At 39.7% G+C, this 18,734-nt stretch overlaps 1 protein-coding gene across 8 annotated transcripts in view; it reads right to left on the bottom strand.

Moving 5' to 3' along the window:
- Window positions 1-246: 246 nt before the first annotated feature.
- Window positions 247-18,734, bottom strand: part of ctnnd1 (catenin (cadherin-associated protein), delta 1) — a 31,783-nt gene continuing 13,295 nt past the window's right edge. For 6 of the 8 annotated variants that reach the window (XM_082536595.1, XM_082536591.1, XM_082536592.1 and 3 more), the window contains 17 exons: window positions 18,325-18,515; window positions 17,995-18,247; window positions 17,188-17,259; window positions 15,134-15,284; window positions 13,309-13,510; window positions 10,121-10,238; window positions 9,823-9,979; window positions 9,035-9,052; window positions 8,650-8,715; window positions 7,113-7,240; window positions 5,439-5,589; window positions 5,102-5,297; window positions 4,783-4,967; window positions 3,977-4,024; window positions 3,586-3,668; window positions 2,727-2,823; window positions 247-2,314 (listed from right to left, as the gene is read on the bottom strand). In XM_082536595.1, the coding sequence (XP_082392721.1) occupies window positions 2,764-2,823; window positions 3,586-3,668; window positions 3,977-4,024; window positions 4,783-4,967; window positions 5,102-5,297; window positions 5,439-5,589; window positions 7,113-7,240; window positions 8,650-8,715; window positions 9,035-9,052; window positions 9,823-9,979; window positions 10,121-10,238; window positions 13,309-13,510; window positions 15,134-15,284; window positions 17,188-17,259; window positions 17,995-18,247; window positions 18,325-18,515 (2,079 nt within the window). In that variant the 3' untranslated portion in view covers window positions 247-2,314; window positions 2,727-2,763. The remainder of the gene's footprint in view (window positions 2,315-2,726; window positions 2,824-3,585; window positions 3,669-3,976; window positions 4,025-4,782; window positions 4,968-5,101; window positions 5,298-5,438; window positions 5,590-7,112; window positions 7,241-8,649; window positions 8,716-9,034; window positions 9,053-9,822; window positions 9,980-10,120; window positions 10,239-13,308; window positions 13,511-15,133; window positions 15,285-17,187; window positions 17,260-17,994; window positions 18,248-18,324; window positions 18,516-18,734) is intronic. The other 2 variants (XM_082536594.1, XM_082536593.1) reach the window with 2 other exon arrangements.

The raw sequence follows: 18,734 nt of genomic DNA, 5'->3' as shown, positions 1-18,734 counted from the left end.
AATCCTACAGTGTCACTAAAAGTCTGGACCATTTCCTTCTCATGCTTAAATTACTGCTACTTAATTTCCTCAATATGTTTTTAAAAGTAGAAAATACTTTTTTTTGTAGTCTAGTTTTTATTACCCCCACTTTCAACTATAATAACCACAAGTAAATGATACTGAGTGACTACAAAAATCATAAACATCTCCTTGTTCCCATTTAAAAATAAATAAATAGAATCTGAAAAAAGAAAACACGGGCACTGAGAAATAATTTTCTTTTTTATTAAAAACATTATTGCTAGTTACATAATTCATTCATAAATGAGAATGTGCAACTTTAAGAGCCAAGGCAAAGAGATTACATTAGTCAACAATCTGGTTTTTTCCTTCCCATTAGTGTATCTGATGATGGCGTTGGAGGATTTCTGTTCAGCTAACTTGGTTTTGCTTTCAATTAAGACAAACTGTTTTCAATCAAACAAAAAAAAAAAAAAAAAAAAAAAAAAAAGATTGCATATGCATTCACCCAGAGCACCCAAAACAATTGAACCCAAATCAATATATATATAAAAAATAATAATACATAAAACCATTAAAATTAACAAATATTCTCTTGTATATATAGTTTAAATGTGCTTTTACTTTTTTCTTGATTTTATCTAATAGATTCTGGTCTATGCCTCTCTTTCTAACACTAGCCCTCGCTCGCTATCATTTTCATCTTTCAGTCAGTCCAATCTTGAAGACAGCTCGTTAATTTGAGAAAAGGAGGCTGTCATATTTCAACTGGCATGAAAAAAGGAGGTTAAAAAAAGAAAAGAAAAATCACACTTTACAACCCCGTAGTGCTTCTTTTAATCATCCACGCAGTAAGTATCTACATCTCACTCGGCACTAAGAATAAGCATTCCTCTTCAGAACAAACATCGTACTAAAGAAATGTGGGCAAAAAAAAACAAAAAAAAAAACAGACAGCAATGTGTCGATCTGTAGTCTTAAAGCCAGGCAGGTTATGGATTTGTGAAGCAGTGAGTTATACAGAACTCAAGAGTTTAATTTAAAAAAAGAAAAAAAAAAGAAATATCCAATAACATACAAGATCGCATATTCTTGCAGAATAAAAACTTCTGAGTTCTATATACAGTACTCCCAAATTGTACACTGCTGTGAAAAAACAAAACAAAAAAAACCAACAACTTGACCAGTTACCCAGGTCACGCTGGACACACCCATGAGACCCATCCTGAATAAGCGAGGCACTCCAGTTAGCTCACGATTAAAGACAATCTTGCATATGTACACATTCATAAGATTATGGACCTGCAGATAAGGAAATGCGCCCACCGGATCCTTGAGATATCCACTAAGAATTACCAAGAAAAAGGGGGGTGCATTTAACAGAAAGATCACTTTAGAAATTGCCGTCTGTTCCAACAAGGAGGAGGAGGAGAATCATTCGTCTGCTTTATTTCTGGCTGTATAACTAACCTTGTACAGTTGTGGATCATCACAATCAAATGCAGAAAAAAGCAGCACGCCCGTGCATCTTTGGGCTGTCACCAACACAAGATGCCAACAGAACAAAGCGGATGACAAGTTTTCAGTGTGGCTGCTGGAGAAAAGTCTGAGTGTGCCATGTTGCGCGTTAGCAGTGGCAGTCACAGCAGTAGCAGTGTCATTTGGCACGCGTACGTAACTAAAAGTACACAGCAAAGCGAGTAGAGGAACAACCGCTACCAAAACAGAAGCAGAAGCTGTACACATATCTAATTAGACAGATAAATACAAGATCCCAGCGGTAGGAAATTACTCATATTTTGTAGTGTGTGACCATTAAGGAAAGAGAGAGAGAGAGAAAACCTTGATTTCTTCAAAACAGAGTGTGTTAGCCATTTATGGAAAATCTCACCATAAAGTGTCCTGATATGATTCCAACAGTTCCTTTTTAATTTGTTTAATTAGTCTTTGCTCTGACCTCCGAGAAAATACCAAAGAAGCCACAGTCTCAAAGAAAGAGAGCATTAGTGTTGTCCAAGCAAGCTGTAGTGCTGATGGAGTGGTTTTGGAGTCAAGTGGTCGTAGTGTCACATCCGGCTGTCAACAGGGAATGCAGAGCATCGTCAGTTTTCCATATGGTTTCATTCGAGTGTTTGAACTGCAATGGAGGAATGTAACAGAGAGAGAGGGAAGAAGAGAAGCTGCAAGAGAGTGAGTGTAAGGGATGAAGTTTAGTCATGTCGGTAGTGTAGCGGTAGTCCCCCATTGTCAGTTCAGCAAGGGCAGTAAGTGGGAGGAGGCTGTCGTCTTGTGATGCACACAATCAGTTTTTCTGCAAGAGAAGAAGAGGTACAAGTGTGTGAACGGATCACATGGAGCGGCTAAGGGCGAGGCAGCCATGCCTGGGTGGAAAGAATCACACTTTTAAAGAAAAATTTATTATTTAAAAAATACAATACAGTGAGTAAAAACGTTACTTAACATTGGACAAAACGAAAAATTACAAACTGTGCAAAGCAGAGGTAACAAAAAATATGTGTATATAAGATCCAAGGAACCACAAAAAATAAAGATTTGACACTTTTCACCAGCAGGGGGAGCAAAACAGTCTAAAAATAGTAAAATGGAAGCTCATTAAAAATCCAAATCACAATTAGAAACACACAAATATTCACAAATCTTACTACAAAACTAATATTAGGCCATGCGGTGAGTTGTGAGAGCAGCCAGTGGGACACACATACCATGCGGTGACATGCAGTGTGACACAGTGGGTGTAGCCTAACCATCGTAAGAATCCATTAGAGGCAAGGAGGCCTGCCTCTCCCCATACATCCCTCCCTGGGAGAGAGAGAGAAAAAGAAAGAGGAGAGAAGGACAGATAAAGATGAGGAGAGATAAGAGTCCAAAGGAGTGGGTGAATAAAGAGGGTTTAGTGTGAAAATCCAAAGAGGAGGTGAGTAGACACAGAAGGGGGAAAAGTGGAGGGAGTTCAGGATGACGAAAGACAGAAGAGTTGCGACATGTTAGTGCAATGTTAGGTCCTGTTTTAAGGTTGGAAAAAAGGGACAAGGGTGAGAAATAACGCACAAGATAAAGATCAACTCCTGTGCTGTACCGAGACATGCATCAACATGCTGCCTGTGGGTGTGTGTGAGAACATGTCCATTCACACGGTAACTTTCTGGGAAACCAGTGTGTGAAATTAACACCATTAATAGTTTTTGCCCTTTACATTCATTGAACAACAACTTTAGCAGCTTGTGAGAGCGCAGACTGAACTCAGATGGCGCCTAAAGTCAGGTGAAGCACTGCAGCTATAGCACAGCTCGGTGATTTTGGCTTCTCGGATCAGCAATCCTCAACCCCAAAATATTCCATTTATAATCAAAAACAACAACAACAAGGTGTGAACTGGCTAGATAACTTTAAAAATTAAGTGAGCATTACGTTACATTGGGGTCAGGAGAGAGATGTAGCAAAGAGCAAAGTGCATGTTAGGAGTGAGGCAGTAAATTCTCAGTAAAGGTGCAGACATGCGGGCTTATGTCTCTAGGCAAAGGTGTGAGGAGTGTCAGTGTGTGTCATGAGGTTGGCCGATACCTGATCTAAATCTTTGTCAGTAGGTCCGAGTGTGTTATCCAGAGTGTTCCTTCTCCCCGTCTGGTCCAGTGTGGAGTAGGCATCTGAAGAGGAGAAGCACGTGTTTAATTGGTACTTCCGATAAATACACAAAGGGCGTAGAATATGGAGCTGGCAGGAAAGAGAAAAAGAAGAAGACCGCAGAGTAGATTTATGATGTAGTGAAGGAAGACATGCAGTGGGTTAGTGTGACAGAGGAGGATCCTAGGGACAGAGGCAGATGGTCCGCTGTGCTGACTCAAAGGCAGCAGCTGGAAGTCAGTGATGACTTGATGCCAATGAAAGCAAAGGCATGTCGGACAGCTCTTCTGTCAGTTGTATCTGTTTGTGTGTTTTGTGTTTGCACACTTGCCTGGTCCCATGTCATTCATTGGAATCATTTCCCGGTCACTTTTGCCACCTGTGTGTCAGAGAAATATTAAAACAGTCAGAAATACATGTATTGCTCTGTAATTCTAAAGAATTAAGTCGAGACAAATACATTTTTTAATGCAACCAAAGTGCTCAACAGGTAAAAAATAAATAAATAAACAACTAAATAAATCACCACAACTAAAACAAAAGTAAAAGCAAATGTCCACATTCAGTCTACTTTGAAATTCAAAGAATGAAACGGTTTTTAAATCAGTACTAAAAATGTCCTGTGTTGACATTTCAAGAAAAATTGCCACACACTTCCGGAGGCCCGGTCCCTTCTATACCTTAAACCTGACCTCAGTACTCAGGGAGGAGTCAGGCAGGTCCCACACACACAGTAAAAAACAAAAACATGCAAAAATCACTTAGAAAACAGACTGGGAGGCAGTGCAGATCAAATATGCTTTCACTATTCTTGAAAATTCCCCATGTGGCAAAGCTGTAAATGTAATGAATCGAAAGTTGGCTGAGATGAGTAACTCCATATCTGCAAACAGCCCGTTATCATTCTGCACAATCAACTTCCGAGTTGCATTCATGCAGAGGAATCATTCAGACTCAAGTTTAGAGAGATCTAAGACGGAAATTATGTGAAACTCTGAATAGATACTTAAAAGGCCAATTTGAATAACAACTGACACCACTACATCATTTATTTTATAAAAACAAGAAGACTGGTAACAATCATTACACTGAAACCTTTTAAGCAAAGTGGCGGCTATTTTGACTCCTACCACTGACCTTTGTCTATAAGCGGCAGAGTGCTTTCCTCATATCCGTTGGGTTTGTTGGTGGGAGGGTTTAAGTTGACCATGAAATCTGTCTTCTTCCAGCCATCCTTTTCCAAAGTGCGCCGCAGGTCCTTGTAGCCCCAAACTGTCTGCAGCACTAGGCCGGCTCCACGCACCTCCCGATCTGAACGATTACTAAAGACGAGAGGGACAGAGAGGGAGAAAGGTGCAATTTATGAAAATAACCCGTTATAGCAATTTCAAGATGCTCTAAAACGTGGACAGAAAAAAATTATCCAAATGATCTGTATCCATCTGTCACTGCGTACCCATCCTTGTTGATGAGCACCAGTCTCTCGATGCCATTAGCAGCCCTGAGAGTCTTGGCTGCTTCCACACTGGAGCCCAGCACCTCATGGAGCGTGCTCAGTATAGACACCACTGTCTCTTCTGACACTGCTCGCACTGGCTGACTCTGACCAGCACCAGGCAGGTTATTTACCAGGTTAGGCACCGCATGTTTACCTGACAACACAGGGAAGATTAAGATTGCAGCATACTTACAACTGCTAACACTGGTATGTAATAAAGCTGGGGATTTTTTTTTAAACTCTGGTTAAAACCTTTTTACTGAAGCTCAGTTAGACAAAGAGTTAAATGTGTCACCTAGTAGCTCTTTGTTTCGTCCATCAATGGCCAGGTTGCGAAGGGCTCCGGACATGGCTCGGACTACGCGGTCGTTGTTATGAGCCAGCTGCTCCGTCATCATGGATAAACCTTTCTCCCTGCGCACCAAGGCACGGATGCATCTGCCATACTACAGACACACAAAGTGCTTTTATTGATTTAGAAGACCATCTTAACGACCATTGCTGCTAAATCTCGTGCTTGGTTTTTAACAGACTTTTCACTCAGTGGGTTACCGTTACCTGTCAAACGCTACTTACACAGGGTAAAATAAGTATTGGATACATCACCAATTTTCTAAGTAAATATATTTCTAAAGCTGTCACTGATATGAAATTATCACCAGATGTTGATAACAACACATCCACTCCACACATGCAAAGAAGTCAAAGATAGATGTTCGTGAACACACCGACTGAAATTCATTTAATACTTGCTACAAAAGTGGTTGGGGATGACCGCTTCGAGATGTCTCCTGTGGGGAGAAACTAGTTGCAGGTGTGATTTTGCGCCAGTCTTCCACACAAGCGGTCTTTCGAAATCTAAGCTTTAGTTCTTTCTAAAGGTTTTTAGTTAGATTCAGGTCAGGCGATTGGCTGGGCCATTCTAGCAGCGTTATTTTTTCTTCTCTGAAACCAACCATGAGTTTCCTTGGCTGTGTTTGGGAATATTGTGTTGCTGAAACGCCCCCCCCCCCTCGTTTCATCTTCATCATCCTGGTAGATGGCAGCAGATTTTCATAAAGAATATCTCAGTTTCCATCGATCCTTTCTTCAATTATATGAAGCGTGCCAGTACCATTTGCTGAAAAACAGCCCCATACCATGTTGTTCCCACCTCCAAACTTCACTGCTGTTGTGGTGTTTTTGGGATGAGTTGCGGTGCCTTTTGACCTCTAAACATGGTGTTTATTATGGTACCAAAAGAGTTCCATTTTAGTCGCATCTGACCAGACTATATTTTCCAAGTATTTCACAGGCTTCTCTAAATGCTGTCCACTTCTGTATTATGGCTCCATTACTGATAGATTTCAGGCGTGTCATGATGTTCCACACCTCCCTTTCTTCAGGAGTTCAATACCTTTTCCCTCTGTCATTTCTAATTATTGCACATAATAATTTAGGGACACCTACGGTTTGATTTTTTGCATGTGTGGACTGGATGAGTTGTTACCATCCAGTGAGTTGTTGCTTTTGATGTAAGAGAACTAGCAGCTCGGAGACCCTCTCAAATAACTGAGTTTATCACCCTCTCTCTAAAGCTGAACCCAACCTTCAGAGGAAGCTTGTTTCTGCTGCTTTGACCTGTAGCTCTAGGCCATATGTAAGCATAGGAATGTAGATCAACCAGTAAACCAATACTTCAGCTCTTTAGGTGGAGTGTTGACTAAACAAATACCACTGTGATTTTTCTCATGTGCACAAAGTCAAAATAATTGTGTGTTACATTACAGATAACCTCTAAGAACAGACAAATCTAATACAAATCCTCATATAGAGTGTTTACTAATGTTCCTGAAATAACCTTTGATTGCAATGACTAATGTTAAAACAGCACCATTTATTCAGACTTCCCAATCTGGTTTATTTACTTAGCACATAAAGTTCTGGTACTGTAAAATCGAAAAAGATCAGTATAGATGGCAGTTCTTACAGTCCAGTGTCCAGCGCACAGGTTCTGAATAGCTCCAGCTGAAGCTTCCAACACTGTGGCGTTTTGGGACTCCTTCACCAGAGACATGTAGATGCGAACCACCTCCGGCTGATACAAGAGCTCATAGCCTACAGGAAACAGGCAGAGAGTGGACACGTGTGTGATGGGAACATTGATAATGTAACAGGTCCTTCATAAAGAAATAATCTTTCAGGAGTATAAAATACAGACATATTAATTATTGAACAATATGTGCAGGGATATGTTAAGTAGTAATTCTTGAAAATCAAACAGGATAAGTGTTCCTGAATGCGGTATCAAGATTGAGTGATATCTATTCTTTATCCAAGTACACAGACAGTTTTCTTTATGCCACCCTCCAGATAAGAACACAGCAAACGTCTATACTATCATCAAGCCGATAGGCACTCTGTAAGGGCTTCAGTAGAGACAAAACAAATGGTGCCCAACTGTCTGCTCATTAAGCTCCAAAAGCCTTGGACAGAAGATCTTCCTCCAAATATTAACTCTTAAAACAGCAGAGACGATTGATGGAGAAGCAGAAGACTCACCAGCGCAGGAGGAGCCTGACCACTATCACACCTACATTTGTCATAGTATAATAAATCTTCCTTTACATCAAACCCTGCGATAGAGAGAACGTCTCTGTTGTGGTGTCCTGAAAGCCTCTTAAAGCACAGCGAGTCCAATCAGAGAAAAGGGCAGAGATCCCGTGTGTGTCTGTCTGTGAGATTGTTTCCACATGAATGCAAACAACATCCACTACTCCTAATCTCCCATGAAGAAGTGCACAACAACAACAGCTCATTCCAGAAGCACGTTATGATGACGTATGAAGTCGAAAACGACAAGAGAGGCAGAAATCTGCAAAACTTTCAAAAAGCAAAGGCTGTAACTCATTTCCTTTACTGTCCACATCCACTTCCTGTCTTTCTTTTAGCGCTCACATTGGTTGCCCTCTGCTCAACAGGACATCATCTCATGAGTATTCATGGTCCAGATTTAGATTTTTGTCCTGTAGATTATTCTAAGCTGTATTGCAATAACGGTCGTATGTCACAAAATTTTGTTTCCAAATTCTAATTACAGAAAGTATACTATAATCAATGCATCACCAATTGCTGATGCATTATTGCCATTTGCAATCAAAAAGAGTGGTCTTCTGAGTCCATGTGGATGGAGCGAGGTACAGCTTACATCAAACTGCGCGTGCAGTAGCAAAGCCAGAGCAAACTACATTTTCAGAAGTCCGAGCGCTTTATCAGTTGACAACATATTTGGTGTCAAAAAAAACCACCAAGTTTACCTGGCATTTGTAACAAATAAGAGATATCTCAGGTGTACTATGACATCCTCTCTACATGTCTGCCTGTGAATGGAGCTGTGGCAAACAGTCATCTAAAGGTGGATTACGTCTGAATGAGAGACCGCTGTCACCACAACACGTTCAGTGTTTTGAACCCCATTTCTATAAAGGCTTAATTCAATAAAAGGTGTTCATAGAGCCTTTGCTTACCTTGAGCAGGTGAGGTCCTTTTTGGAATGTCTATTGTATCATCAGCTGTATCCTCATCTTTCCTTCCTGGAAGCAACATTAAACATTAACATCAACAAAAATGCCAAAACAATCTGCTGTTGACACCGAGTGTGATGGCTGTTTCAGACTGACACATGCGCTGTTAGTACATGTGTTCTGATTTGGTTAGACACGTGCTCGTCAGGGCAAACATGAAGATTTAAAAACTACAGTGCACTTTCTACAAGTGTTCCGCTATTAAGAAATAGGCCATGTTAGTGCTAGTAAAACATTTCTGTTATCTAAGCCATGATCCTACTGCACCCACTCCAAGACAAAAGTACAAAGCAGAAGTAAAGTGCATAGCCAGGTAAAGAAAGCTTACCTTTGGAAAACCACTCATCTGCAGCCAGGCCGAAGGAGGATGTAGGGCAGGGAGGGGAAAGAGAAGAGCAGCAGAACAGGAGGAAGAGAGAGCATTTAAGTAAAAAGGAAAGCAGCCGTAATTGAGTCACTCAGTAAACACCTGTTTACACCCCAAAAGCAGCACTGCCACCACACAGAATCAGCATGTGACATGCCATGTATGAAGGCCAGATAAAGCAAATGCAGGGAAACGCCCAAACCAAACAATTTCATATTCACATAAAATTGTACATCAAATGTATTAATAACGTACAAGTGTAGAGTAGCTACAAACACATAATAACTACCTGCAGCAGTCTGAGTTTAGTTGTGCCCTACCACCTCACCACTCACTCTTATATCATCAGTCACTATCTTCTAAAAATAAAGAGTCAAATCAGAAATAAAGGGAAAAAAATAAAACTAAAAAACTAAACATTTGACATATTTATACCAGCATTAACACATGGTTGTTGCAATTGACTTTGTAATACAAAGCCAGCAAATTGTAGTGGGGGCTGTAGTCTGACAAAAACAAATCAATACTCTCGGTGAAACACAAACAGAGCAGCTGAAGAGAGGATAAGATTTCTCTAAGGGGGGGAGGGGTTAACATTCCTGTGCTGATGACTGGCTTTGTTTGTGTAATGTGTTTGTCTAAGATTGTGTGTATGTGCAAGTATCAGCTCAGTGAGATGATGTGACCTCACCAAATGCTCTCGATACTGAATGAAAACTACGCTATCTCTGTCTGTCTAAGGCACACACCTTTGCTCTTGCGGGAACCGAAGCAACTGCCCTTATTGCTGGAGTAGGCGGGGCCTTGGTGGTTTGGTGTGGCCTCCAGGTAGCGCTCAGGGTTGGGGATTTCACGGTGCACTTGGTAGGACAGGTTCCTCAGCAGACACACACAGTTCTCTGTCAACTGCAGAGATGGAGAGAAAGTTAAGAATCAAAACGCCGCCTTTCTCATTGTAAATTCACAGGTAAATGTTACTGAACACACAAAAGCAACAAGGATCAAACAAAGGTGTCAAAGGATTTAATCAATCAGAAATCCACATACCTTGTTGTCCACATCTTTACAGTCAATCTGGGACTTGACAATGTACATGAGCGAGTCGACCAATCCCGTGCACTCCCTGAGCTTCCTCCTCGCCTCACTTCGCTCTGAACTCACATTTCTTTAATCGAGAGGAAAGTTAAAAAGAGGAGAAAGAAGAACGCAGATTAGAAGAGGTTAAAGGGGAGCGGAAGGAGTCTGCTATAGTGACTACAAAAGGATTCCAGCACATAATGCCCGAGCACACCCCCATTAAGTTTGAATGAAACTCCTGTTAAATGTACTAGTTTACAAAGAGAGTACAGTTTGACAAGATCGAGTTACATCTCTGGGCCAATTTTCTCAACTGCTCTCTGACTCAGCCGCACTTAAAAGATTCAAGAGAGCTGGAAAACTGAGTGTCGTGGCCTTTTGTCTTTTATGTTTCCCGTCGGCAGACACACCCTTTCACATAATACCAGGACACATTCTCTTTCACTGCACAGGGCACTCATCTGACTTCACTACATAGTTTGAGAAGTTTATTTACATGCTGCGGTAGGCACACATTTAAAATAAAAAATGCTGACCGAATCAAATCAGGACAGCGGCAGGAAAAAGAAAAAGAGTGTCCCGGTTTTCAAAAAACAACGCTTGAAATTTGCTAAACTTATTTCAAACAAACGGAAAAAAGCAAGACAATATCTATTTACATATGTAAATAAAATAGTGTTTGACCCTAATCCTCTTCACTAACCTTAGCTATAAAAGAAGCCACATAAGCAGACATTAAACATGTGTGCCACTGTTCACGATATGCCTGCATGACTTCTGGAGCCATAAAAGTTTAACTCTGCCTTCCATCTGTCGTTTACAGTTCGACAGTGAAGTGACACGAAATCATAAAGCGAAACTAAAGGTTAGGTTTACAGTCACAGAGATGAATATTTTCAGGAAAATCCACTAAGTATTAAAACTTAAAGAGGAATTTCCTGAGTAAATATAGTCATTAAATACTCTGCAGAAAACAAGTTCTCTGTCAAAGATCTCCTACAAGTCTTGAATTGGAAAAAAAAAATAGCTTTAAACAGAAATGACACACTCATCGTTTCAATGACCCATATGTAGATAGTGGCTACCACATGCCCAAAACTGGCTATAATTTATACTATAATTAAGGCACTCATATTGCTGCGTGTATACATATCCATTAAGGCAAAACAAACTGCACTCATAATGACCTTAAATTAACCACTAAACCCAGCAGTGCAACTGAAGCTTCACTGACACAAAATCTCTGCACAACACTCCCCGTCTATTTGGCAACAATGAAGAGAGCGTTCTTGTTTGTCTGAATATTGTTAAGTGGAATTAGAAATGGACAAAAGCTTGTAGGAGCTTGGCATTCCCACTCCGTGTGAGCTCTACTCTTCAACTGGTCTGAACAACGTGAGCTGAGAAATTGCAGAGTTTGGCTGCAGGAAGGCCAATTACAACGTGCTACAATTGTCTGGGTCAAAAGGCGTAGTGACCCAGCACTAACTATGTCACAAACATGCTAGTACAACCGCCCAATTTTTAAGAGATTGTTTAGCTCTGGCATCTCCTGCGTAATGTCAGGCTGAAATTTTGAATTTATTCATTTAAAAAGGGACAGTGCGGTTTAACATAGTTCAAGTGCAAGACATGAAACTGATGTACCGCACATAGGTTTATAGCTGCTGCTAATTTTCAACAATTGTCTCTTGTTGGGCTTACAATCTAAATAGATACATTTTACAATAAAACATACATTTTCATAAAACCATATTACATCATGAATACAATTACAATTAATAGACAATAATTTAAAATAAAATTAAAATCATTAGTTAAAATGACTACAACTTTGATTTCCCTTTAACCACACTTTAACCTTCAGTGTAAAGGATCTAATGTCTGTAATCAATTTGATATCGGTTGGAAGTGTGTTCCACAGGTGGCAAGCCTTTATAGAAAAAGCTGACTGACCGAATGTAGACCTGCGATATAATATCTTGCAGTTGCCGTTCACCTTACTCCTAGTAATACGATTACTATCTTGTCTCTGGATGTATCTATTGAGACACTCTGGGGCCACCCTATTTATACATTTAAAAACTAATTTAAGAAAACACAGATGATTAAAACTCTTAAAACTAAGTAGATTATATTTCTTTAAAATGTGACAGCGATGCCACCGAACAGATTTTTTTTATCCATTATTTTTAAAGATTGGTTATATAAGGATACCACAGGCTGAATTGTAGATGGTGCTGCTTGGGTCCAAACTGTCATACAATATGAAAAATGAGAAAATATCATAGAATGCATAAATAACTGAGCTGCTGAAGTGGGTATATAGTGCCAAGTTAACTTAAAACAATTCAGATGCTGTCCAGACCATTTCTGTAAATACTGAACTTTCTAAATCCTCAAGATAAGATGCGTTTCCACACCTGCAAGTAACCCTTTTATAATTAGACTTATGGCTGAGGGAAATCACAGATAACAGAGACAGGCCTGAACATACTGTTTATACTAGAAAAGTCAATGCCCCACTGTCCTCTGCTTGCCCCCCTCCCAGTAATCTCTGAAATTCCCTTCCTGTCACCCCACCCTCCCCTCCTGATAGCTCAGTTACTGGGCAATTTTTCTTTTCTTTGATATATAACTGACATTTAACCCAGAAGTGTTTATATGTACTAGTAATTAGAGTAAGAGTCTTTAACATGAAAAATATCTTTGATGCATCACTCCAATATACTCACTTTTTTAAGTCTGAATTTTTGAATCTGCTTGGAGTTTTTGTTCCTTCTACAGAAAAGTGTTTTAATTAAAACATGCTTCTCCTACACATGTATGTATTTACACATAGCATCTTATAAAGACCAAGTAAATAGAGCTCTGATTTTTTTTTTTTAAAGAAAAAAAGTTTTGAGTTTAATCTGACTGAAGACATTTGTCTTCAGTATTTTTTTTTATTATGACTCTACCATCATTCTCCATCTTCACTATGCCTACTCCATGATGCATTTCCTGCTCTTCTGCTCTGTTAGCGCATCATTGCTTCCATCCTCCCTCACACATCCCACTGCTCTGTCAGTCTGTTGACCTGGCAACTTTCCACTTTCTTTTCCCAGCTACATATCTTGCTTCTCTAATGTTGCTTCCATCCTTCCTTTGCTCCATACCTCAGGCAGCCTGCTGTGTTGGTGAGGGCAGTCTCCCATTCAAGATGTCTGGGCTTGCAGTTTTCCTCCCCACCACCTGCTCCGTTGCTCCCTCGCTCCCAGCCTGAATGGGGAACCATCACCTCGTCGGAGAGGGCGTGCAATGCATGGTCCACAATCTCCATTTTCACAGAATCATGAGACGACAAGTTCCACAGCGTTCCTTCAGGGGAGAAGAAGAAAAAAAATGTTTGTTTTTTTTAAAACATACAAAAAAAAAAAAAAAAAAAAAAAACCCCAAACCAGACGAGAAGATTCAGTGAGAATTTTGCACTTTTCCTGCAACTGATATCACTGAGAAATTCTTAAAACTTTGTAAATATTGTTTTCTAATAAAGCACAAATATATTATTACTATAATGGACTGAGCCTTTGTGTGGTGGCTACACATGCAAGTGTGACTGGTCCCAAAGGAACGAGGAAGAGTCTGTGCTGCCTGACTCAACTGAAATGATTGGAATCACCCAATGACTGATTTTTGCACATTAGTATAACAGTTGTCATCAATATTGGAGTACTGTAACACCTCGGTGTGTGACAGAAAATAAGAAAATATGCAATACACCCACTTTATTTCCACACAAGTTTACATACATCCTACAGTCAGTTCAGGGTTTTTCTTGGCTCAAGCAGGCCTTTGTGGGGTGACTACGCTGGCTTACTCAAAAGAAATGTAAGTGTTTTTCTTTTACATCATAAAAAGTTGAGTTTAAGCCTGAGTAAATTAAACATTAAAAACACTGGTTAAAGATTTATCACAGCCTTCGTAACATTTTCTTTGGGGGAGGGCCAATGTCGTCCATGAGTGCCAACATTTTTTATATGCAGGATATACCCTGTGGACTATATTTTGATCATCATTAAGTCTTCTTCTGTTTTAAACTTAAAAGTACTGAAGGTTTCTGCAAACTCAGGAATCCTATAGCAAATGAATAAACCGAGCCCTTCCAAAAAATATTTTAAAAACGCTGGGCTGGCTAATAAGTAAGCAGGAGCTACATTATTTCTTTTTGGCACAATGCCAACTTGATGTGGCTTTTGATCCCTCTTAGGTTCAAGACATTGGCTGTCCAAGGTTCATTTGCTTTACTTTTGGTTGCATCACTCCCTCCCTTTTTCTGCCTCCTGCAACAGAAGACTTTTTTCCCCCCGATAGTTTTTCCATATTTAGCTACCAGGAGTTTCCATGGAAAACAAAAGCCCTACCGACTTACTATTTTGGTTGTGCAATGTGGAGATTTGGTCCCAGAGGCAGACAGAGCTGCACTGTGAAAGCGAAGCTAACATCATTGTCACATTAAACCTTGGCAGTGTCATCAATTCTACAGCCATAACATTATGAAATAAATGTTGATTGCACAATGAAAAGCAACAATGTAGCCTATTGCCCATTTAAAATGCACAGTTTAAATAAGGTTGTATGACAGTTCTATGTATTAGTACAAACGTTAAATAGACAATCTGTTTTAAATCCTGACCTGACAAAATTTCTCTTTCCTTTGTGTACATTTTATATTAAAGTTTATCTTGGTGTAGGATTGTGGAGCTTTTGCAGGGAGCTGCATGGTTCTTGGTGGGATTGCTGCCAGTTGGCTAAATTACTTCTGTTGGGTTGCAAAGTCATGTCCAATAGCTGTCCAACTGGTGGCAATTGTCAGCTTTATCTAGTATGAAAAAGCTAAATTGGCACACATTAACTAAATTAATAATAGCCACCTTAACAAAAGTAAACAACCACACTGAACAAGACTGAAAACAGAGCCCAGGATCTCTATGCACCGTGTACCTGTGATAACGTCTGTCAGATCCTGGTCATGAGTCTTCCTCAGCAGCCTGATCAGAGCCGGGACGCCATCGCAGTTCTTGATGGCAATCTTATTGTCTTGATCTTTGCCATATGAGATGTTCTTTAGTGCGCCACAGGCTGCGTAGTGAACCTGTAACATACACAAGCACAGCTTAATGGGCCATCAGCCACGATGGAGTGGTACTTGAAGGCATCGATTTCAAATGCATGGAGTGTGCTAGCAAGAAACAGTCATGACCTCGAAACTGTACTACACGCATTAAATAGGTCTTGGCAGAGCTCCTCATACGAGTAATTACTACAATTAGTGGTAAATTAGCAGGCTGCATTTTGTACACATTTACACATTAAAGAAATGTTAAAGGGGAGCTATTATGCTCATTTCAAGACTCATAGTTTTGTTCTTGGTCTCCACTGGCGTAGCTTTTCATAATGCACAGTTTAATTAATTATATATAAGGAAACTTTTTTTTTTTTCATCCAGTTGCTCAATTTTACTGGATCCTTATATATTAATATTTTTCAGAGTTAGGGAAAAACAAACAAACAACCAAAAACCTATACATACGCTGCGCATGCAGACAACACAAAACCCAAATTTACTTCATTTTTAAAGCCATTGTGAATATTTGTTATGGTTAGGGTTAGTCAGAAGTCACCATCACATTATCATACGGGTAGGACGATTTGCCAAAGTAGGACAGTTTCTCAGAACACCGGTATTACAACAACAGAAGGTGTGGCTGATGTATTTAGCCTTAAGTAAAAAATATAAGGTATGTCTAAAGCTGCTAAAGTAATAGATGGTAGCAAACTAAGCTAACAGTTTATCTGCATAAAGACTATTTGTAACTGCGTTATATTTCCATTTCTAAATGTGTTTCTATTGTGGTTGAAATGCAAACAGCCTCTTAATTTCACTTTAATGTGGCTACAATTCTTTCTGACAACAAGAAAGCATCATCATTGGGGATGACCACAAGCTAGCTTGTGGGATGCTAGCTTGTCCAAGAGAAGTAGCCTAAATTTCAAACTTGGCATCTTTAATTTGAGCAACCACCTTTATCACAGTACATATTTGGTTAGAATATCAGATATTTACAACATGGTAATTATGGCCCACGAATATACAATACTTCAATAATAGTATTTATTAGTGCCATTATACCTCAACTATTACTTTGTTTTGTGCATTTTGTCTGTATTAAAACTTGTATGTATTATATAATAATAAATGTATGGCTAATAATGTGAAAACCTACAGAAAAAGAAGAATTGCACAATGGTTTGCAACATTAGAACATTTGTATCTGATTTATAATCAATGGTGGTGAACTCTGGTGTTTATGACAGAAAAAAATAAAAATGAAAAATGCAATACTTCCACTTTATTTCCACTAAGTTAACAAACGTCCTAGAATTTTTTCTCCGCTGTTGCTTTGAAAGTTGTAATAGTCTGCATTCCTGGACCATTTTTTCATTATATTATACTTAATGTGGACTCGTTTTTCCATACACACAAACTTATTGGATGGACTCTTTAAAACCACTTTCAAATGTTTAGAAGATGCATTTGCAGTGTGACCCATTTCCTCAGTCAGCAAGTTATCGCGCACACACACACCAGACTTCAAACCTGTCACTGGCCACGGAGCACGAAATGTGAAATTAAGATGCTTCTTTGCCTCGGGACTGGAATGCATGATGTGGTTTCCTTGGTAGTGCCCTTACAAACATCAGCAAAATTTTGCCACAACTAGACCGAAATGAAAGGGAACTGGAGAAAAACCACTGAATGTTTCGGCCAAAACCGGATTTAGAACAAATGTCGCCCTCCAGGATTTGAAGTCCAATACATGCAGCTTGTTTATAGCTCACATTCATTCGGTATTACAGGTAAATCTACAGTTCACCTTGTCCTCACAGTTTAAAATACACTTCATCCCTTAAGCTTCGCTTTTAGCCCAATCATAACAACCTTCCAGAACAGCAAAGAGCGAACAGAAAGCCTTGGAGAAAAACAACAAACTGACCTCTCTGTGTGGGTTGTCGAGCATAGAAACCAGTGCTGGAATGCCTTTCAGACGACGCACATCGGACTTCACCTGCAAATCAAAAGGAGGGATACAGTGTGAATGGGCATTTGTTATATTATTAAATAGAAACCATGCAAAACAATTATTAAATCAAGAATGAATAGACAAGCAAGGGCCCAAAACAAGGATACAGAGTAACAAGTGAGAAACACTGAAAATCATTGAAAAGACAATAAAAACCTCAAGTATTTTAATCTGTGAGGGAATTTCCCATCAACATTGAGGGGAAAAAGCATGCACACAAAATACAAAACAAAATACTTCTTAAGCCCTTGAAACAATCAAAAATGGCTCTGTCAGCTCGTGCTATTTTACAAGTTATTATCTCTGATTTTGCCGTTGCTTATATTTATAAAGCTTAGTGACATGCTCAAAGTTTAGCTCTGGTCTGTTCTATTTGTTTTAATTCACGTCTCAATCATTCCTGCACTGTGCAAACTACCACGAATTAAAATTAAGTGAGGGAAAAAACATTTTAGTTAGAAATAGAAATAAAAACGACACTTTTATAAAAGATGAAAACCAGCTGAAAAGATATCATGTGCTTACAAGATGTGCTTTCAACATGACTTAAAGTCCACTACTTAAAAATCAGCCCTGTACATATCCAGCTGACATTATAATGAGAAAAATTAAACATTAAATCTAGTGAAAAAAATAATATATAAACATATAAAACCTTACAAACTTTATAACGGTGAAAAAAAAAAAAGAGAGAGCTTGCATTGTTTTCGGATCCTTTACCTTATCATTCTTAAAGGTGAGATGCTGCAGATAAGCAGCTGCGTTGCTCCTGACGGGATCCAGCCTATAGTTGAGCATGGCGATGACCTCAGGCAACTCTGGCTGACGCCAGCCACCGGGGCCAGAGCCTTTCCTTAGAGTGCTGTCCAATGAAGCCATGCTCCCTCTTTCACCCTGAGCCAGTGGCGCACCACCACCCCAGTAGTAATCTCCTGCACCGCTCATGTCACCATCCAAGAGGCCCTCATAGCTCCTGAGAGGAAAAAGGAAGAGATCGGTAAAGGCTGACACTAAAATATATTATGGAAAATCAAAGATCACACAACTTACCCAGTCCTGCGAGGCGGAGCACGAGGGTAAGCATGGGGGTTGCGGGGCACAGTGCTGTAATGCATTGGAGGTGCCATGCCATAGTCGGGCTCATCAAAGCCCATACTGCGTTGGTCATCCTCCAGACCGTATGGCTCTGGAACAAACCTTGGAATGGAGGAAAGCTCCATACCACTTCCCATAGGCCCAACCTACACAGAGACAAAGACTGTGATCCAAAAACAACTGAAACTATGGCTGCACTCTAAAATACATTTTCAGTGGCTTGTGTCTGAGCTTGGAAACTCAGACATACACATTATGATAACAGTACAATTAATTGGTGGGAAGGGAGTGTTGGAGACAGTTTGAATTCCTTCTTATGTTCTCGCTGTCTCGCCAGAAAAATGTGTCGTGTGTAAAATTCCCGC

Source organism: Aulonocara stuartgranti (assembly GCF_965226115.1).
Source record: "Aulonocara stuartgranti genome assembly, chromosome: 6".
Taxonomy (NCBI): Eukaryota; Metazoa; Chordata; class Actinopteri; order Cichliformes; family Cichlidae; genus Aulonocara; species Aulonocara stuartgranti.
Note: the sequence above shows the minus strand (reverse complement) of the source record. Positions and strands in the feature narration are given on the sequence as shown.